This window comes from Aegilops tauschii, chromosome 6 (assembly GCF_002575655.3).
Source record: "Aegilops tauschii subsp. strangulata cultivar AL8/78 chromosome 6, Aet v6.0, whole genome shotgun sequence".
In the NCBI taxonomy this organism is placed as follows: domain Eukaryota; kingdom Viridiplantae; phylum Streptophyta; class Magnoliopsida; order Poales; family Poaceae; genus Aegilops; species Aegilops tauschii.
The window spans coordinates 2,332,453-2,353,387 of record NC_053040.3 but is presented as its reverse complement, the minus strand read 5'-3'; the positions used below and the strand labels follow the sequence as shown (position 1 = coordinate 2,353,387).

Here is a 20,935-nt window from a genome sequence, read left to right as displayed (position 1 = left end):
TTGTGGCATTTGTAATGATTTTTAGTAATGTTATATGTTATGATGTTCTAAGTAATTAAGTAAAAGATGCATGGTGTGATTCAAATGCCATATATTTTTTATCTGTGTCTAATCTCGATCGGTGGATGATTGGGTAGTTCCATTCTGCACAGAATATGTGAAATTCAAATGTGCTTCTATGCTTGTTGATTGACATGCCGTCGATCAGACAAATAAGAACTCACAAATAGTGAATTGTTTTGGACCCTCTTAAGACATGGCAGTTTCTTCCCGAGAAGGCAATTTTTATGTTAAAATTATTGGAATTTGGTCTATTTTAGGCCAGCTCGGTTACCATTTTCAGAATTCCTAATAAATTCTAGAGGCCCACTTAGCCGATTCAGAATTCGGTCTACTTTTTTTGTCAAAGTGGAAAAGCTGCAAAAGTAGAACCAAAAACCCAAACAAACAGGGCCCTAATCTTGCTTATGATTTGACCATATCTTCTGTTACAACCCTTTTCAATATCTCTCAAGACCTATTTGCAATCAGTTGCAACGACGAAGTCCAAAAGAAGGAGGTCTTCGGCAAGGGAAAGGGCCTCCCTGCACGCAATAGCTTCGAATGTAGCAGAAGCTACCATACATTCGGGCCTAGGATGATGGATCAGTCTGCTGCCAAGACTAGTTGATGGGTTGACCCTCATGTTTCAACCTCTACCTTGTCCCTAAATACTAATGAAAAGAAAGTAGAGAAAATAAATAGTAAGACCAACTCAAAGAACTCTAAGCTGCTGGGAGCTATGAGACCGCCGCCCGGTCGAGATAAGTACCTTAGTTGTTTCGATGTCGGTCCATCTCCCATGATTCTCATAAATGAATCTGTACCTTTTCTTTTTTTTCCCTGGTCTTCGTGGGTTTAATTTACCCATGGTGGGATTTCTTCGGGTGGCACTACGGCGGAGATGACCCTGCATACATAAAAATGAGTATCAATAACAATCCAATTGTGTTTGTCGTTGTCCGCGACTTTTTACAAGGAAGGAGTTAGTAGGGCAAGGGGGTGGACTTCATGTATAAAAGATAGGGATATAATCCAACTGATGAAGCTTGGATCCTGGAGGGCGCCCGCCACACCATAGTTAATGGTGAGAGCATGATGTTATGGCTTGATCGGCGGGTAATATGGCATCCTCTTAAGGCTGAGTTCACATCTCTCTTGGCGGTCTTTAGAGTCCCGGCTTGAGGTTGTTTCCAATTCAATAACGGATACTAGGACATCTCATTTTGGAAAGCGTTTAGATTGGATGAAACCCTAGCCTGCATTTCCCTTTCAAAGGTAGTTACGAATTCCCTCTTGCTTAACCCCGACTAGATTTCCTGGTAGCTCAAGCAATCTGGGTTCTTCTCCGATGGGACAACATACCTCCTCCCCCCCCCCCCCCTCTCACCCTAGCTGAGGATCTCCCCTATTTGGGAAGTCAAGATTCCATTAGATATTATGGTCTTCGCCTGACAGTTGCTTACAGGCAGACTGTCATTGGGTATTGAGGTCCAGAAGTAGAATGTGTCCTCTTTGTGTTGTAGGCGAGGACGATATCCATCTCGTGCGCCGTATCACAGTTCCTTTGGAGCTACATCATGAAAATAGTACGCGTTCCTTGGTGCCCGTGCGACTTTGACGTTATCCTTGATAGCTTCTCTGGTAGGAGGAGGCTCCTCCTCCGGATGGGTCTTTCCACCCTTACATGTATCCTTTGGACTTCTCGCAACAAGTTGTTCATTGAGCAAGCCCCCCTGCAACATGCTACCGACAATGTGACTAAACTCTAGCTTTTATGCAACAGCGGCGACCACCATCTAAGCACTCAAACGAGCATTGTATGAGGTGACATTGGGGCCACATGTTTGGCTCGACGTTTAGCTCCACCAGCTTACAGCTTGTTCTCTTATCTTTCTTGTTGTTTGCTTTGTCATGGTATGACCCATTAAACTACATTTGTCCTTATGTTGATTTGAATTTGACATGTGGTTGTACACAAAGTCTATATCTCGCTTATTGTGAGCCATATGTACAACTCGCCTTCAACCAGCAACCAAAATGGGCCGGCCCACCGTGGACGGTTTTCCCGATTTTTTTAGAGGCAAGCTTATTTTGCATGATTTTCCAGGTGCATCGGAGTATTTTTCTTTCTATGCGTACTTTTTGTCCATGTGCTTTACTTCATGTTTATATTTTTCAGTTTTTTGTACTTTATTTTGTTTCTTTTTTATGTTTTTCTTGTTCTTTCTAATTTATTCTATTTTCCAATTAATTAATTATTTATTCCTATTTAATTAAATAATTATTTTAAAACATAGAAAAATTTATTTAAATGCATTCAAATTTTCTTTTCCTGATTTATTCTATGCCTTACTTTTTTCCCTATTGTCATTCTGTTTCTTTTGGTTCCTTTTTTATTAACCTTGTAATTCGAAAATGTTATAGTGCTATATGAAAAATATTTTTCATGTATTTGAATAAGCATAGTTTCAAAAAGTGCTAAGCGTCTATTTATAAAACTAGTAAGCTTGCACGTGCAACGCACGTCTTGCTTGCACATGCAAAGATAACTAATGACAAACCATGATTAGATCAATGGTGGGCATAGGGTCCATTGATTTCTCAAGAAACATACTATAAGCAGAAAAAAATGTAATATAAATGAATAAAGAATTGGTAAGCAAAAATATGATCCGAATAAAGGTTGCATTATGATGGAGAAAATATAACATATGTTTTGGATAACAGTGCCCAACCATGTTATGAGTTTCGTAGAGGCACTTGAAATTTGATTGTGAGATATTCTCTATTCGTAGTCGATAATGCATGAAAATACAACTGAAAAGGGATATAAAAACCAAGCAATAATCAGCTTGGGCAACATTATCTCATCTCCGTTGAGATGTCTTCACCAAGATTTCATTCTCTGCTTTCTCTTTATCCAACTTAATTACTGGAAAGGTATTTAAGTTGCTCATTGGTCAGCACACTACATGGGAGATCAATAATACTACCACTGTAAATCACTAAAAGGAGAGGACACTTCGCAAACATGTCTCATATTTCAGTATACTACTTTAGTACTTACCGCAAGTGTGGGAAGATGACAACAACAATCAAAAAAAGGTTTCTTGTCCCTGTAAAATCAGTGAATTGTTATATCTAAATCACATATTTGCTCCATTCAGTTGAACTAATTTTGACGAAGATCAATTTCAGGTCTAAAATTTCAAGCCTAATAAAAAACAAAATGCAGTAGACATAACTGAATAATGGGTACATGATAGTAGGTTAAATAAGCCCATACAACTTGTGGTCTATGGTAATAAGAATAGAATTCAAGCTCATACAAGTAAATAAATAGATTATCAAAAAGCTATATCACGTTACAGAGCAACAATATATGTATTATTAAGTATTATTAAGAGCACCAGGTACTATCTAAAATAAAGACCTCAATAAATGAAAAATCAATTCTTTACGTCAATAAACAAATCTAGTAAGTATACAAAGATAAACAATATATAAAGGGGGAAAAGTAATCCAGTATTGAGGTCAAGAAAACATGAGTTGTATCAATTGGCAAACATTTTAAAGCCTGACCCAAATGACTTGTTTTTTTTTTATAGGACAAAATCCTTAGGATTCACTCCTAACTACTCCCTCCGTTCCAAAATAGATGACTCAACTTTGTACTAAAGTTAGTATAAAGTTGGGTCATCTATTTTGGAACGGAGGGAGTATGTAGTAGTTTATCTGCAATAGCCCATAGTCGCTCTACGGTAAGGGTAACAATGGTAAGAGCCAGGATAATAAGTTCCTTACATCTCTGAAAACAGAAGATGGATACTGCTTTTTCTTAAACTAGCATAACTGAACAGAAGATGGATTATATGAATCGATGATCTTTAGTAATAGAACTATAATCATGTCATGTAGGAGCTCCGTCGTCGTATCATACAACAAACAAAACTTCACCACTAAAAATACATACAAAAGCTGTGCAAAGTTTACACAAGTTAAACATCTCCAGCTAACTATATTAAAAATGTCTAGTTCAAACACTGTAACAGCTCCTCACTGCTGCTGTGCTGAGGATGCTCACAAGATCCTCCCAACAGAATCCGGCTGAGATCGTAGCAGTCATCATCTTTGGCCGTTCGACCTCGGTTTACCACCGTTCGACGAGTTGAGGTGCAGAGAGACAAAGATCACCCCGATCACGACAATCAAGAAGCCGACGAGCGTGCTGAAGAAGAGGGCCCCCGGCTGCCTCGTCTGCACAAACCCGTACACTCCCCCGGACGTCACCAGGATGACGTCGGTCAGACCGTCGCCGGAGAAATCCTCAAGGATCAGCGCGTGGGTCGGAGGCGCGGGGAGATCAATGGATGTCAGTAGGCTGCCATCAGGAGAAATCACCACGGCCTCCTGGTCTCCGCCCGCAATGATCACCTGCTTTGGGTCATAGGCTCTCAGGGAGAAGGTCTTGAGAGTAGGAACCACGACGTTCTCCATCATCCCTGATGGAGATGGAAGGTTGGACCATGTAGCGCCTGTCGATAGCTGCCATCTCCACATCGCATCGTGACCAAGTAGGCCTGGGGTGTACGAGGTCACCTACAATGACAAGCAAACATGTCAGGGCATTTATAGGAAAAGAGTGTCATCTGACTTGCTGCGTCTAAAATCGCTAAAAATATATACTGACCTCTCCCCTGCTTGTTAGAAAGATGATATCGCCATGACTTCCTCTTCTGTGTTTATGACCATCATCTCTCTCGAGCAGAACTGGGGTTGCCACCTCTAAGCCAGATGGATCAAATGACCTCCCAAAACTTCTTGAAAAGTCACCGTGATGGAACAGGTTGAGATGGTTGTAATGGCAGATAGAAACATTGAAAAGTTGCTCCCGCACTGGTACACCGGATGTAGCAACTGCCCAACAGGGTTTCAGCACCTCCATGGACCCGCTAACAACAGTTTGCTCAGCACCATTTCCACCGACAACCTACAAAGAATGAACAGAAATTTTTTACAACGATGCTTAACACACAAGAGAAAAAACATTGGGCCTGGCAAAGAAGTGATATACTCATATATGGCAAGCATGAATTCACTAGGAGAACTGGAGCGAAGGTAATTGCCCATCTCATCAGACGAGGAGTAATGCATACAATAACTAAGGTGAAGGAGTTCGAGAAAATTTGATATTGTTTCAGAAAGATTTGAAATTTTGAACTGTCAAAAAGAATTCATTTAGTTGGGCAAGTATTGCCTACATTTTGGCGATCATTTATGACAAGACAATGCATAATTTCGTGAAATGGAACTTACAACTTACTAGGACAAACTGATAGCAAAACCACATTAAATAACAGTACAGATAGAATAAGTTCAGTATCATCTATGTTGATCTTTCAGCAGAAAGTTCAATCTCTGCGTCTACAAGAAACTAACTGAAAGAGGAGCTACAGTACATCATAAAACCTTGTGACAATAGTAATCTGTAGTACTGCTCGAAATTACATACATAAAACACGAGCAGCAGAGACCTGAAGAGTTCTCCTGACCCAAAAATTGTGGTACAGATGAAAAAAAGTGAATTGCAGGTTGCAGCTCTAATTTTGACATTTCAACACACCTGAACATGATCAAGAACTCCATCTCCATTAATATCTGCATGAAGGCCTCCTTCTGTCAAATGAAGCTGAACATGGTAATCACAAAAACAAATCAGAGATGATCGACTACAAGACATCGTCACAGAAACATAAAATTTATCAATACACATGAATTATGCCTCTCTTAGAAGGAACTGGGCTGCTCAAGAAACTCATAATGTATACATAGATACAGTACAACCAGAGACTGATCTATCAAACATTCAATTGGCACTAAAAATTATGGTTTAATGTCCATAAACGATGCCAGGCATTTTACCAACAGTTATTGCCATGTAAAATAAAGGCAATCAGCCAATACGACCCTACTAAAAATTAAGTAATAAACATGTAGAGCGTAAAAATCAATCATAGATCCATTTTAGAAAGCAGGATTGGTTCTTAAAAAAACTACACGAGCTAATATGAAAGAATGGCAGAGTGCAAACAACAATAAATCACTGAGATGCATCCTGTACCTTGCAAAGCGTACGTCCAGAAGCTAGATGAATAGCCTCTATCCCTTCCTTTTCATGTGCAACAACAACATTGGGAACCCACCAAACTTGAGTATAATTAGTGATTGTAGGAATATAAACTGTGTGCAGAGACTGCAATAGAAGCAAGATGTTACATATCAGTACAAAGTGTGCAATACATGTTAGAGCTTTGATGCTTGAACACTGTAACTTTGTTTGAGAAAAGCACAAAATTTGAGCACAGATAGAAGATATGCTATTAAAAAATAAATGAGTTGGAAAAACTAGATGGTTACAGCATTAGATACATCCTGGAGGCGAAGGCTACAATACTATGGAGAACACATGAAGATAAGTACATAAACTACTAACTGTAGTATTGATCCCAAGTTCCCAACAAAACTAATCACAGAGATATCAGCATCAAGCCATCAGTTTAGAGTCTTCCACCACTGAGCCAGGGAATGCAAGATGCCAAACACAAATACTCGTTGTAAAAAGGATAAAGAAAGAACAGATAATATCTGTAAGATGTGCATGAATATGTACTAGCTACCACAAATTCCAAAACAGACCGCATTATGCAGATAGAGGATGTGTCATTCAAAAATTGATGAGGACAAATTAGATGGCTATAGCATTAGATACATCCTAGAGGCGAAGGCTATAATACTATGGAGAACACATGAAGATGAAGCACATTAACTACTAACTAGGCTTTATCCCAACAAAACTAATCACAGAGCTAATAGCATCAGGCCATCAGTTTAGAGTCATGTGCCACTGAGCCAGTGAATGGCGCCAAACATAAAGACACATTGGAATATATTTCTAATTTGACCATAAATAGGCATGAATAATAAGCTCTACATGCACTCCCTAAGAGAAGTACACGCAGTAGGTTTTGTTTTATAGTTCTCTACAATACAGTTATCGATTTGCAACATACTATTGATATCTAGAACCAGAATAGTCACTTGAGTAGGGATGCAACTTTGTGACCCTCAGAGTACCCTCTGACCCTCCTTAGTTCAACCAAATGAACTAAATTTTCAAAAGTTATGTGACTTCTGAAATTTTAAATTTTCAAAAGTCATGTGACTTCTGAAAATTTAGTTCATTTAGTTGAACTAAAGAGGGTCAGAGAATACCGTAAAGGGTGCCCATTTGCACTCCTACACTCGAACACACACCCACACTATGCAGACTTCAAGATAACTGCACTTGTTGCCGACTTGCGACAAACACAAAGGTAGGTGCATTTCGAATTTTAACAGCCATATATAGATCATACCTTTTTGCCTTTAGCTGAGCCAGCCAGATCTGCAGCTTTCCCGATCACTTTGGATATTCTATTAGTATCATCCTTTCCGAGTGGATTGTGTTCAATAGGCTTGTGCACGTTATTAACAACGTTTTTTCCTTGTGTTTTCTTTAATTCTTTCCTTTTATGCTTCCTGAAATGTGCAAGTTGTAGGAAAGTATCCTCTCTCCTATCCTGAAAAAGAACGAAATTCAGATCAGAGTCAAGCACCCAAAATACTAAAACTGAAATATAAGATAACAGATATTTAGTCTTACCCAATGGTGAGGCATGACGCCAAGAATTGATTCTCTGAATTGCCGGCATTCATACTGCGAAATGATATGACACATTAGGTTCCCGTAAGCAAAATAATACTACTATATATAAACACAAATATCATCTCCATGGTCGTATCCATATCATATCGTGAAGTAGAACCAGAATTTAATTAGCTTTTCCTGTTGGCAACTTTCACAAATCGGCATGAAGATTGCTATGTAGGCCACCTCCCAAGTGAAAGCATAATCAATTTTTGGGTTGGCGAAATATTGGCAGCAGCAGAGCGGACAGAGATCAGGTGACATGCACCTTTGCATGTCACCGTGTGCCTTTCGGCCTGAATTCAAATTTAAACATTATGAAAAAATCTGAAAAAAATCATGCATGTTCACAGCACATATTAAAATAACCCCTAAAAAATTCAGGTCAAAATTCGAAACATACATCGAGAAGCAAAAAAGAGAAATCTGTCATGAATAGTTGCGAATGGTTCTCTGTATACTATTCACATCTGAGTTTTTCTTTTTTGCTTCTCCATGTATGTTTCGAATTTTGATCTGAATTTTTTAGGGGTTATCTTAATATGTGCTGTGAACATGCATGATTTTTTTCAGATTTTTCCGCAATGTTTAAATTTGAATTCGGGCCGAAAGGCACACGGTGACATGCACAAAGGTGCATGTCACCTGATCTCTGTCCCAGCAGAGCACGATGGAGACTTATAGTTGCTAAAGTGGAACAAATGGATGTCCATAATATATTCTTTGTAGAGTATGAGTACAAGCAAATCAATCTCGTAAATATCAGAGGGAATACTGACACTGTCCAAAACGTTGCTACCTATCCAAGCAGATGATCATGGTAACTAAGTCAAGCTAACGAAGAACAAGTGGTGACAGAGCATATAAGACTTACTTAAATGTGAATATGACCACAGCAGATTATTTTTCACTACAAGAAGTGGTGGACATAATTCTCACCTCCCCAGGATGACGGCTATTAAGGGCATGGACATCAAGCTTGTAATTATGCTGTGGTATCATCGCCGAAGCATCTGTTGGCTGTGCCTGGATGTTCTGCCATGTGAAGAGAAAACCATAACAATAATATGAGTCAGACCTTTGTCCATAGCTTATTCAAATGCTAAATTGAAACAGAGAGCACACACACATAAGTGTTGACGTCAATATGACAAGAGTCGGTGATGTTAAATTCATCTATGGTACATGAAATAAATTTCCTAAACATGGGGCATACCTCATTCTTCCGGCTCCACCTTAACGCACCGGTGCGGCCAGAGAAGGCATAAAGCGCAAAATGACGCACGTCTACGTTGCCAGCCTCCGAAGCCTGCAGGACGTACATAAAAGCTCAACACCGAAACAGCTTAGGTTTCTACCAAGTTGAGGGGTGATCATCAAGAAATATTGCCACTCTGTATTTCTGAAACAGGACAACAGTGAGCTCGAGAAAGTAACCTGTTTTTCGCTGGCACTTCTGCGGTGCTCTTCCCTGCCGTGTTCGGAGGTCATGAAGTCATCGAAGAGATCTGCGGACTGATCAACAGGTTACATTTTTGCTGAATGAATTTAACCAAGGGAATGCAGGCAGAAGACAATGATGGTGGTTATAGCATACATGGTGCTGCATCTCCATCCTTCCACCGACGATGACGAGCCCGGCGTCGCCGTGCTTGAGCGTGTAGTTGGTGACGGAGACGGCGACCTCGCGGTGGTGCGCGGCGTGGGGGAAGTCGTCCCCGAGGCTCGTCTCCCAGAGCTTCTTGAGGTTGTGGTCGAAGCACATGACGGCCCAGCCGGAGGTGACGACGACGAGCACCTGCTTGCGGACCTCGGCGTGCTTGTAGGAGCGGTCGACGGCGCCGACGGCCATGGCGACGGGGCGGCGGCCGGCGGCGACGCGCACGTTGGCGGGGAGCAGGGAGATCTCGGCCATGACGCGCGCCTCGTGGAAGCCGTCGAGGGCGGCCGCGGAGGCCAGCCCGGCGTGGGCCGGGAGCTGGAGGACCTGGATCTTGGCGTCGTGGGTGGGGAGCAGCACCTCGCGCCGGCCGTCGCCGTTGAGGTCGGCGACGAGCGGCGGCGGGAGGCGGTCCGCGTCGTGCTTGATGGGGAACCCGTCGTCCGACAGGTGGTACCACGCCTCCCGGAACGAGAAGTCGCCCTCGTGCTGCGACGCCGGAGGAGTTCGCCGGAGGATGGGTCAGCTAGGGTTCCGAATCGATCCGAATCAGAGAGGAGGAGGGGAGCGGGGTGGGTCACCTGGAGGGAGAAGAATACGGCGAAGGCGGCGAGGAGGAGGATGCCGAGGTCGCGCTTCCGCATCTTGCCGGCGGCGAGGAGCTCCGGCGACCGCCCACCGGAGCAGTGGATCTCGGGGAGAGAGGGGGGGGGGGGGGGGGGGGGGGGGAAGCTGAGTGTTTCCACTAGCGCCGGCCACCGTGCTGCTTCACAAAGACGAGCCCAATGGGCCGTTCGGGAATCACAAGCCCCCTTCTGAAAATGTAAAATGAAATGAGAACTATAAAAAAAAGTGTGAGGTGAAACTCACTCGAAGATTTAAAATAACATCACGGGCTAAAACGTAAAATGAAAATACTGTTTAGAAAAAAAAACTGAATATTTATTCTAGGGTTGTACAATTTTTGCTGAAGATAAGCCAACTTCCACCGCGACGATCGCAACCCCCTCCTCCCCTCTTGCCAGCGGCCTCGACGGTTGTTAGTGAGCCGAAGGAAGGTCGGGAGCATATATACTGGTGAGGTTTTCTCTGTTTCTTTCTTCTACTAGTAACTATGCACGCGTGTAACCATTTTGGCTAAGGAATGGATTCTTATCATGATGTTTACTTCATGTTCTACATGCTCTTGAGTTGTGATTAAGTCATGCACCTTAACATTGGCTAGCAAAAGGATGACATACAACTAGTCTATGTAACATCCGCTTTTGTAAGCAATCGATGACAATTATTTTAAAGCCGGATCGGGGAGAAACGCAAAAGAAGCCTGCTCACTCAAGGTATTGTGGCTTCATAGCTTGGCAGGCTTTTGTAAGCATCCATGACAATCATGACATCCATGACAACTAGCCTTCATAGCTTGGCAGGCTTTCCATTATTTTTCAAGGTATTGTGGCTTCTACTCCTCACTCGGACAAGCATACCACCCTTAGCCACCACTTCGATTTGGAAGAAAACCATGGTTACAAAAGGAGCGCTGGCATCAAAATACTGAGATGCTTTGTTTACTAATGCAATAGTAGTTTACTAAAGCAGCAGTAAGAACAGGTTATGTAAGCTCAATTTTTTCCACTTGACAAGACAATAGGCTGGGCAAGTTGGTTATTGGGCCAAACTTGTGTCGAAAGCCTCATATCTTAAAACCCTTGGTTTGAGTTGAAAACCACCAAGATCGTTGTTATTAAACAAGATAGTTTCATTGCACGGGTGAAATCCTGGACACTCAAAAATAGAATGTTGCTCCCAGAGCCAACAAAAATTTCATTGCCAGAGTTCCAATAAGAATCATCGTCCACTAGTGTTTCATCATTGTCATCTACGCGCTCAAGGGTTGATGCCAATGTCCGACTCGTCCCTGCCTTGGGGATCACATGATTCTACAATTCATTGTTTATCGGCATGATTCTTGCGAAAATGTTCTCTTCTAGGCTTGAGGTGTGTCTTATTCTTAAACACACACACTCCATCTGACCACATGATTCGTCTAGCAAGCAAACCTTAAGTGTGCATTGTCCATGGTGCAATGCGCAGTATATCCTGTTTTTTTGTCTTTCCTAAACTAGGTGTTAATTTTTTTCTTTTGGTGACTTAATAACTCGGTATGTACCATTTTGCAAATCTCTGTACTGTTAAAGGGGAAGTTCGTTGTCACCGTCGTACTCCCCCCGGCACGAACCTCTCTCTTTTGATACGTCCTCCCACTACCTCGCGCGCCTGTTTTATCTGTCTGTGAAAAGCTTTTTTTTGTGATCCCACTAGAACATAATATCATTGACGAAAATTTACTTTCGTTGACGAAATCACATTTACCAAACCGTGGCATCATCATCAAATTCACTAGTTGCAGGCAAACCAGAACATTTACTTTCATTGAGGAAACTGTGGCACCATCATCAAATTACCATGGTTTAGGGTTTTGTTTGCTTATTATAGCCAAAACCTAGCTTTCTCTATATTCCATTAGGATTTCCTATAAACCATGGCATCGTCAACAAAGAATTATTAAATCTCGCAACCTAAATTTATGCCATGGTAGACCAAACCTAGTACAAACTTAGTTCTCAAACTAGAACTGATACATGATTGATCTAAAACATTGCATTAAGCAAAGGTTTACATAATCGCTTGTGATAAACCCTAGAAACTATATCTCGTTAGCCAGGCCGAGGATAATTGGCAACGATGTAGATCCGACACGTCACAAGGAACGATCATTCTGGTTATGTGCGAGCGCAGCTCCATGAGTGGGACGATTTTAGAGTTGGGTGCGAAAATGTGAGTCCATTTCTGGCGCAGGACCTAGATGTACTCATCCTCCCACTGCCAGAAATTGCACTTCCATGACTGCTTGGAACAGAAAAAAGAAAAGTTCAGAAAAAAATTCCAAATTTGAACCTAAGGCGGAAATAATTATCAGCTGGTTCTGGAAATGGTAGAAGTTCCTTCTCATATTGACGGGAGTCATGGAGATGTACCACCTCACGAACCCGCGGGTTCAAGTGGTGCAACATATGAACGGCACAGGAGTGATGGGTTCATCAGTGTAGTTGACGAACTGGGAGGTCCCAGAACCTTCTGACATTGCTACAAGCAGTGTGGAGAAGATGAACGGGGACTATCTGGATAAGAAGAATAACCGTAATAGTGAGGAGAGTGCGAGCAACGTGGCGGCTGAAGAAGAAGAAAGTTGCTTCACGCTTTTGTTACCATTGGGGGTTGGCAGTTGGTTGTTGGCTGTTGGGAGATAGATGAATTACTAAAGCTTGGGACAGAAGCCATGTGCATCAATAGAAAACGTGTGAAACGATGAAACAACAAATAAAATCTAAAATGCTAGGATACTAGTCGTAAGGGTGACGGATCTCAGGCTAATGTACGGTGAGATATGGGATCCAATTACCACCGTGTGCAACACGGTATTTTTTTGATCTACAACTACTATTCATTGCTCCCACAACCGTGACATGTTTACTTTGATGTATACACTAGTAGAAAACAGGGCTTTGATCACAGGGCAGTTTTCACATTAGTCCCGGTTCAGTCACGAACCGGGACTAATGTGAGCATTTATCCCGGTTCGTGCGGCTAAGGCATTAGTCCCGGTTCACCTGGGCCCTTTAGTCCCGGTTGATGCCACAAACCGGGACTAAAGGGTGCGATGCCCATTAGTCCCGGTTGGTGGCACCAACCGGGACTAAAGGTTAGACCTTTAGTCCCGGTTGGTGCCACCAACCGGTACTAATGGGCTTTGAGGCATTAGTACCGGTCCATGGCACGAACCGGTACTAAAGGTCCCATTTTCAAACTCTACACCCCCCCCCCCCCCCCCCCCCCCCCCCGTGGACCGCCTTTTCAGTTTTACAAAAAACAAAAGAAAATGATGGAAATGTCAAAAAAATAAAATAAAATAAGTTTCCCATGTGATATGTGGTCTAGTTGTTGGGAAAATTAACAAATATGAATTTCGACTTTATTTGCAAAATCTCTCTGGAATTTCTTAAAATGGGCATAACTTTTGCATACGAACTCAGATGAAAAAGTTTTTTATATGAAAAATCATCTACTCGAAAAGTTACATCCGAATTTAATCGGGGGAACCCCATTAAACATTTTCAAAATCCTCAAAAACCTAACAGAAAAAAAGATACGGGGCTTTTAAGATCTGGAGAGGCAAAAAAATTCAAAAAAATTCAAATTGTGGTCAAACTGTGGTCAAACAATGGTCAAACTAATTATTCTAGAATATTAGTGTTACTAAATAATTATTTCAGTTGTTTTGAATTTTGGTCAAATCTGGTCAAACTGTGGTCAAATCTGGTCAAACTGTGGTCAAACAATGGTCAAACTAATTATTCCAGAAATATTAGTGTTACTAAATAATTATTGTTTTTTAAAACAGTAGTTTCAAACTCAAACAGTGAAATGTGTCACTTCATGCTCAAGCTAAATTCCTGAGGGTTAATAGGATTGACATCTTACTATTGTCAGGAAAACAACATGTGCAGACTTGGAAATGAGGGAGAATAGAATCCGGAAGTTAAGCGTGCTCAGGCTGGAGTAGTGATAGTAGTATAATGCATGGCTAGAATGCTCCTTAGGAGGCGGGGACGACCATTGTATAAGTAATAGGTCAAAGTTTGGACCACTGGGCCATTAAACATAAGTTTAATATTTATACTAAACTTTTATATTTATTTAGAACATGTTTGTATACATCACATTCATAGTTAATACATTAAAATTATAATAATTAATGAGATGACAATGTTTCCAAATATGATTAATTAATTATATCCTTTATGTCCATTGTTGAAATATGTGCATGCATTGTACTAAATTTAAATTCGATTAGAATTGCATTTCTAATTATTGTTGCATTGCGCCTCAAAGAGACATTTGAACAAAACGGTTGCCTGACAAAATAATAAAAGCTGATGCACACCTTCATAGATTAATCGTGGTATTCACATGATCATGGAGTATATATCTGTGTGTGCTACCTTAACGCGTATGATTTCGAAAATATCCTGATAGGGGTTTCTAGTTTAGAATTATATATACGTAATTAGAAATGTCTAGAGTATATAAAATTTACGAGGAGCTTTCCAGTGAATACTAGCATGCTACTGTTTTTTTTGTATGTGTACCAAATGGGTCTCACATATTACACCGGGTTTAGTATTGTGTTTTTACAAGTATGTGCTCTATATTTGGTATTAGGATAAAATCGATCTAGTTAAGATAACCTTCTATGCGACCTATAGGGTGTTCATAAGAGTGAAACTAACAAGTAATCTAACTAAACTAGGAACTACGTATTTGATTGAATTTTTTTCACGGTGGTTACCACTTTGCGGTTCGGTAATCGTGAGGAATGGCGATGTTATGTTTTGAGAGTGTGTGTGTGGGATGTCCTCCCAGTTTGCAGCTGCACAGAGGAAGCGGAGATTCGAGCCAGTATTCTACGGATTCATCTAGCTCAAGATCATTTGCTTCACTTTTATTCTTGAAACCGACTGTTTATATATCCAGAAATTCCTCAGCTCTCCTACTTTGGATAAATCTACCTTTTGGATATGAAGATGGCTGCTTTGAAGCTTCTCAGAAAATTTACCTCTTTCAGAATTGTTAAATTTTGTATAACTGTTAATTCTATTGCCCGTGGGCTAGCCGTTTTTTTCTGTAAGCGTGTGTATTCAAAGGGTGTGCTTATTAATGCATTTCCTATCTGTATGTTGGAATTATTCTAGGATGATTGTAAGAACGTGTTTAATTACTTATATATGTGGTCCATTAGAAAAAACTATTTTCCTCTATGTATCTACTATGCTCATTTTGGAAAAAAAAATACCAACGCAGACGCTCACATACACACACGTACATTACCCTCATGAATGCACACACGCCCACCCTATGAGCACCCAGATAGACTGAGCCGGTAGATCCGATCTTGAGGTTGATGAAGACACCACAAGCACCTTGCTATCGACGGGAACATCGCCTCTCACTAAAAAATATTCTTCCTTTCCAAAACACACATGAGTCAAACCTATGGTTTGATCTCTGATGGGCTGAAGGTTCAACCACCATACTAACTATCCAACCAAATGTTCCTCTGGTTGTAGTAACTATTGAATAGTGGTTAACATATAGATGACTTCATTTGCAAAAAAAAAAAACACAATCATACATGACTTCTGACACATGACACTGACCATTTGCCCATCTTATGGACCGTCTCCAACTACATCAGTAGGCAAAGTGCATTTGGAAGGAACGTGAATTGGCATCTTTAGAGAACACTAAAGGGATAGCCAGAGAAAAAAGAGGAGATAGTAGCACCAAGAGTCAAAGAACAAACATACAACATGGTAAAAAAAATTGAAACCTGAGACAGTGGGAGAGGCTCCCTGTGTTGTTATATTACCTCAAACAACATATGTATACAATGTATGTTACATGTCCACCCCAAGTGTGGGGTGGGGAGGGACTCTACCTAGGAGAAGTTGTATAACAGGAGAATTAAATTTTTTTTTGGTGGGGGGGGGGGGGGGGGGGGGGGTTACAAAGAGTGCAGGGTGTTTACAGAAGGAGAGACGGAAATCTTTGTTCTTCTCTTTGACTCTAAACTGCAGCAGTGTCAGATCTTGACAACATGGTAATTTACTAAAATAACCAGGGAAACAAAGGACCAACACTCAATGCCCCAATAGAAAGCCATTGGATAAGTGGGAAGAGCAAGACTGGACTTGACAAGGAGATTATGTGGCCTGCTACATCGGTGTTGACAGTGACCAGGATGTAGGAGAAGTGAAATGTAGGCTGTTGGCGCCTCCACACCGGCAAGCATCTCGAAACACACAATTACAAACACATGTAAAGATTATTACAGCTGGGAACATGTAAAGATTGACGCATAATGAATTCCCACGCTGGTTACAGCTGGGAAGGAGATGCAATGACCTATACCTTGGTGTTCATCATAGATAGGAGCTGATTCTCTTGCACTCCTAATACTCTGTTGATTTATAATTAAGTCGTTTGAGACAAATGTGAAATTTTCCAATTTGCACCTGTTGATGTCCGGATGACAAATAGTTTTTCAAGTTGTCAATGAGCATGACTGAAAACTGGCCTGGGTGTTGTCCCTGTGCGTCACTGAAATTGGCTTGGATGCTGCCCCTGATCTAGCGTGACTAAAACTCGTTTGTTTTGCATAGGGAACTTTAGTCATTGTGCCTACGGGCGGATTGTAACATTATGACTAAAACTCGTCTGTGGGTGCTAGTTTGTTGCTGGCGGTGTACATCTACAGTCAGCTACTCCATGACACTGTATCGCTCGTGTGCGCCAAATGTATTCAAATTCATAAGCTGCTGGCAAGCGAGCCTGTGAGGCCGAGGCAGGGTGGACGTCAAGCCGGGACGACTCAGGTTAAGGTAGGCCCAGAAAAATGGCTGATCCATCCGACCTCCTCCTGTACCGGTGCCGCAGGGTTGCTGGGTCACATAATAAACGAGGCGGGCTCAGCTGTGCTCCATGGTCACATAATAAACGACGGCGGCCGGTCCCTAGACATCGTCCCCTTTTCGACCACCGCGCAGCAGGGGCCGCCGCCGCCGCCGACCGGTTCCGGTCCGTCGCGCGGCTCAGAACGCCTCCCTACCAGGAAGGGCTCCCGTTCATCACTCTCCTCTTGCACCTGGAGGCCTCCTCCTCCTCTCCGACGAGGTTGGCAGCCTCTCCATCTGCAACCCAGCGGGGTACCCGACAGTACGCTCCCCTCCACCAGCTCCATGGCTTTGGTCTCCTGGAGTTGTACCCTCACCCCCCTACCGGCGAGCACCGACTGCTGCTGCACCGACCGGCAAAAGATCAACGCGGCATCTACGTCTTCACAATAGGCTCCAGCCTGCCGCCGAGGCACATAGGGTGCCCCGATGCGAACGGGCTGGAACGTATCCTGGGACTCCTATTCCAAGGTAGCATACACTGGCACACGGACAATGGGATAATGGTATTCGACACCATCAACGAGTCGTTCAGGCGGATCCGCACCCCGGTTGCTTGTGACTACGCTCGGCTGTTTGAGATGGGTGACATGCTTGGATTCTTCTTCTTTACTAATGATGAAGACACAGCCATTGATATCTGGGTGATGCAGCAGGACTACCAAGGCGAGGCCTGGGATTTCGTGCGTCGAGTTGAGTTGCCCGTTGCGGATATGAGCCACCAGTGTCAATCTTCTTGGCATGAAGAGGGTGTGATGGTTGTTGTACCTGGGGACGGTGAGTTGCTCGTGCTCGTCAGTTGTAATGGATGGCTGTTTCAAGTTGATGTCCATGGCAAGTTGATTGCTGCTTTCCAAACCGGAGACCTAAATTCTACTCTATATGTGCTCAAGCAAACTCTTGTTCAACATACCTTCTTTCCGACACTAGACGGTTATGTTGTGAATGCCTTGCCTTTCATCTGACCAAACGATTTATTGTTGAGTGTGGTTGTGTTTCTTATTGGCCTAGCTTTCCGTACCCACATGAGCTGCAGTATGTATTAACTAGATCCCTGGTGTTATGCTGTGAGCACTTAGCCTTTTATCTTAAAGGTGTCGAGTGTGGCCGGTGGTGTTTCTTTTTGGCCTATCTCTCTGTATCCACACGAGCTGCAGTATGTGTTATCAGCCTAGCTCTCTGTGTATTCTGGAACACAATATTGGATTATGTCCGCCCTTTATATGGTGGTTCTCTTAGTACTCAATAGTTATATTTATTGACTAGAAGATTTGACTTTATCGAGGTCTTTTATGTAGAGATTGCCTGGTGGTCTTCTTAATACTGGCATTTTACAAATATACATATCTTTCCTCTTTTATATGCTGTGTCTTAAGCTGATGATGAAATGAGGCCAATTATCCTCCTTATTGACTAAGCAACTTGCAGATGATTTTCTTACAAGAGCTGGCTGTTTCTAAGAACTTTTCAGTGAAATGTTATGTTTGCAATTCATTCTTGTTCATGATTCTATTGCATATGGTTAGGTATTGAAACATACTATTATAATTCTGCCTTTATGTTACATTGTTTGGTATCAACCATTTCACTTCAGCTTCTAACCACCTTAAGGAATCAATGCTTCATGTGATATTTCATCTTAAGATAAGATTGAGAAATGAAAGTTGTAATGATAAGCAGAAGAAAGGTATCATGGTCATACGCAGGTCCCAGATTGTGTCCCCTCTAGATTCTGCAAGTGCCGGCCATGTTCTTTTTTTTCTTTGACCAGCACAATGTGTATGAATTAGGTCCACTATGAGCCGTTTTGTTTCTTTTTGATGTAGACCAGTTAGCCACGAGGTGGAGTGGACGGCGGTGCGAAGCTTACATGTTTTTAACATGGTCCCTTCGCGGATTCGCCTTTAAGGGGGTCCTGCTGTTGAAATACAAAGCCCGTGTTATACAAACATCTCTTATCAACAGTTATTCAAGGGAAAGATCTTTGCCGAGTGCACACAAAATATAACTCGGCAATGAGCTGCCACATGCCGCTCCCATAAGTGGATGACGGCTCCCTCATGCTGGTTACCGCTTGCGAGTTTACGCCAGACAGAAGCTTGTCAAAGATTTTCTGTAACCTTTTTTTGAAACACGGAAAAAACATTGCCTAGTTCTCCACTAAGAATCTTGGTAACTGCCACATGCTGGCACGATGTTTTGCCGAGTTCCGTGCCCAGGTTCTCAGCAAATGAAATCTGAAGCTACCAAAGGACGACGTGTGACATGTTCTATTGAGTTCAGTGTTCAGGTTCTCAATAAATGAAATCTGAAGCTACCAGAGGACGATGCGTGGCACATTTTGCCGAATTCCATCTCTAGCTTCTCGGCAAATGAAATTCGGAGCTACAAGAGGATGACGCGTGGCCCTTTTGATGAATGAAACGCATGGCCAATGGTGTGGTACATGTAGGCAAGATAAATACTACACAATCTGCTGGGATGGTATGGTTGGATTTGATTCATTGGGTTACCAAAATAGATGGCTCTTATTGAAAGGATGTACTGTAAAAGGCCTCTTCAAAAAGAGGCAACTGCCAAATAGACTCCCTAAAAGTATTGCAATTACTCATGTTTGAAACTGCAAAGTATAGACATGTAGAACATATATTGCAATTAACTACTTCGAGGTAAGTTCCTCATCAAACATGGAGCGTATGGAAAAGACGCTTCCATTTCGATATACAGGTGATTGACTACCATCTTGCCCAAATGACGAACCTTTGAGCTTTTCAAATGGTAGGCTAGTGTTCTCTGCCTGTTATTAAGCAAGACGATTTCTTTGTATGGGTGAAATCCAAGACATTCAAAGGTAGGACCAATGTAGGCATAGAAGCTGCAACCTCCAGGCCATTCTACGGTGTCAATAGCGTTTTCATTGTCGGAGCTCCAATCATAAGCATCTTCCACCGGTGCTTGGTTGTTGTCATCTACACGCTCGAGGTTGATGTCATTCTTTGACTCATCCTGCTTTATTAGTGGATCACATGATTGTACTATCCATTGTTCGTCGGCATGATTCTTACGAAAATCTCCTCTTATAGGCTCGAGGTTGACCTTATTCTTGAACACCCACTCCATCCGACCATGTGATTCATCCAGGAACCAAACCTCAAATGTGCATCGTCCGTGCCGCAATGCGCAATACACACCGTTCTTTGATTTTCCTAAACGAGGTGTTCCTTCTTTTCCATTTGGCAACTCAATAACTTGGTACGTGTCATTCCGCAAATCTATCCTGTAGAAACCAAAACACTGCTATTTTCTTATTACATTAATGACACAAATTACATATCTTGGTATGAAAAACAAGAAGTTAAAACCAACACTCTCTAAATAGGTGTATCATGCGTCAATAGGTACTTTAGCTGAGGTGGCACTCAATTAAATTAAGAAAAAGAGGGTTCCTTATGACACCATACTATTTTATCGTAATCAATGATGTGATATACCATGTATCATGATAAATAGTAAATAAAATCATCTAAAATATTAGCTTATGATACTATGCACCGCAGAGATAGTATCGTATGAGCAGACTTATGGTTTTTGTGAGTACCTCATAATAAAGCCATCTCCACAACAAATATAGAGTGCCTCCCTCCAGTAAGCGGCGTGGTATAAATGGCCTATGAGATTTGGCAGTGTGAGTTTGACGTCGGCGAGTGCTCCGGTGGCCTCTTCCAGTCGCACGAATGACCTCTTCTGCCAACACCCGGTCTTTGAGGAGAAGACGTGCATGATGTAGGGTGAAGGTGGCCATTCGACTGACCCTAACCCGCATGAGACTGGAATCTCGCAGTGAGGGTATGGAACCAAGACCACTTCGAAGTGTGGCGACATGGTAGGGTCGTAGATGAGGTAGTGATCATCCCAGCA

The 20,935-nt window shown here is 42.1% G+C and overlaps 1 protein-coding gene and 1 pseudogene across 1 annotated transcript; one reads left to right on the top strand and one right to left on the bottom strand.

Annotated features, from left to right (window-relative positions):
• Positions 1–3,910: 3,910 nt before the first annotated feature.
• LOC109756672 (uncharacterized) lies at positions 3,911–10,185 on the bottom strand. Its single transcript, XM_020315520.4, has 11 exons — positions 10,031–10,185; positions 9,387–9,938; positions 9,227–9,304; positions 9,006–9,098; positions 8,729–8,824; positions 7,745–7,798; positions 7,458–7,661; positions 6,164–6,295; positions 5,666–5,731; positions 4,733–5,032; positions 3,911–4,641 (listed from the first exon to the last, which is right to left on the bottom strand). The coding sequence occupies exons 1-11, from the start codon at positions 10,091–10,093 to the stop codon at positions 4,168–4,170; spliced, it is 2,112 nt and encodes a 703-aa protein (XP_020171109.1). The 5' UTR covers positions 10,094–10,185; the 3' UTR covers positions 3,911–4,167.
• A 2,284-nt stretch (positions 10,186–12,469) lies between these two features.
• On the top strand, positions 12,470–17,982 carry LOC109756559 (uncharacterized; annotated as a pseudogene).
• The last annotated feature ends 2,953 nt before the right edge of the window (positions 17,983–20,935 follow it).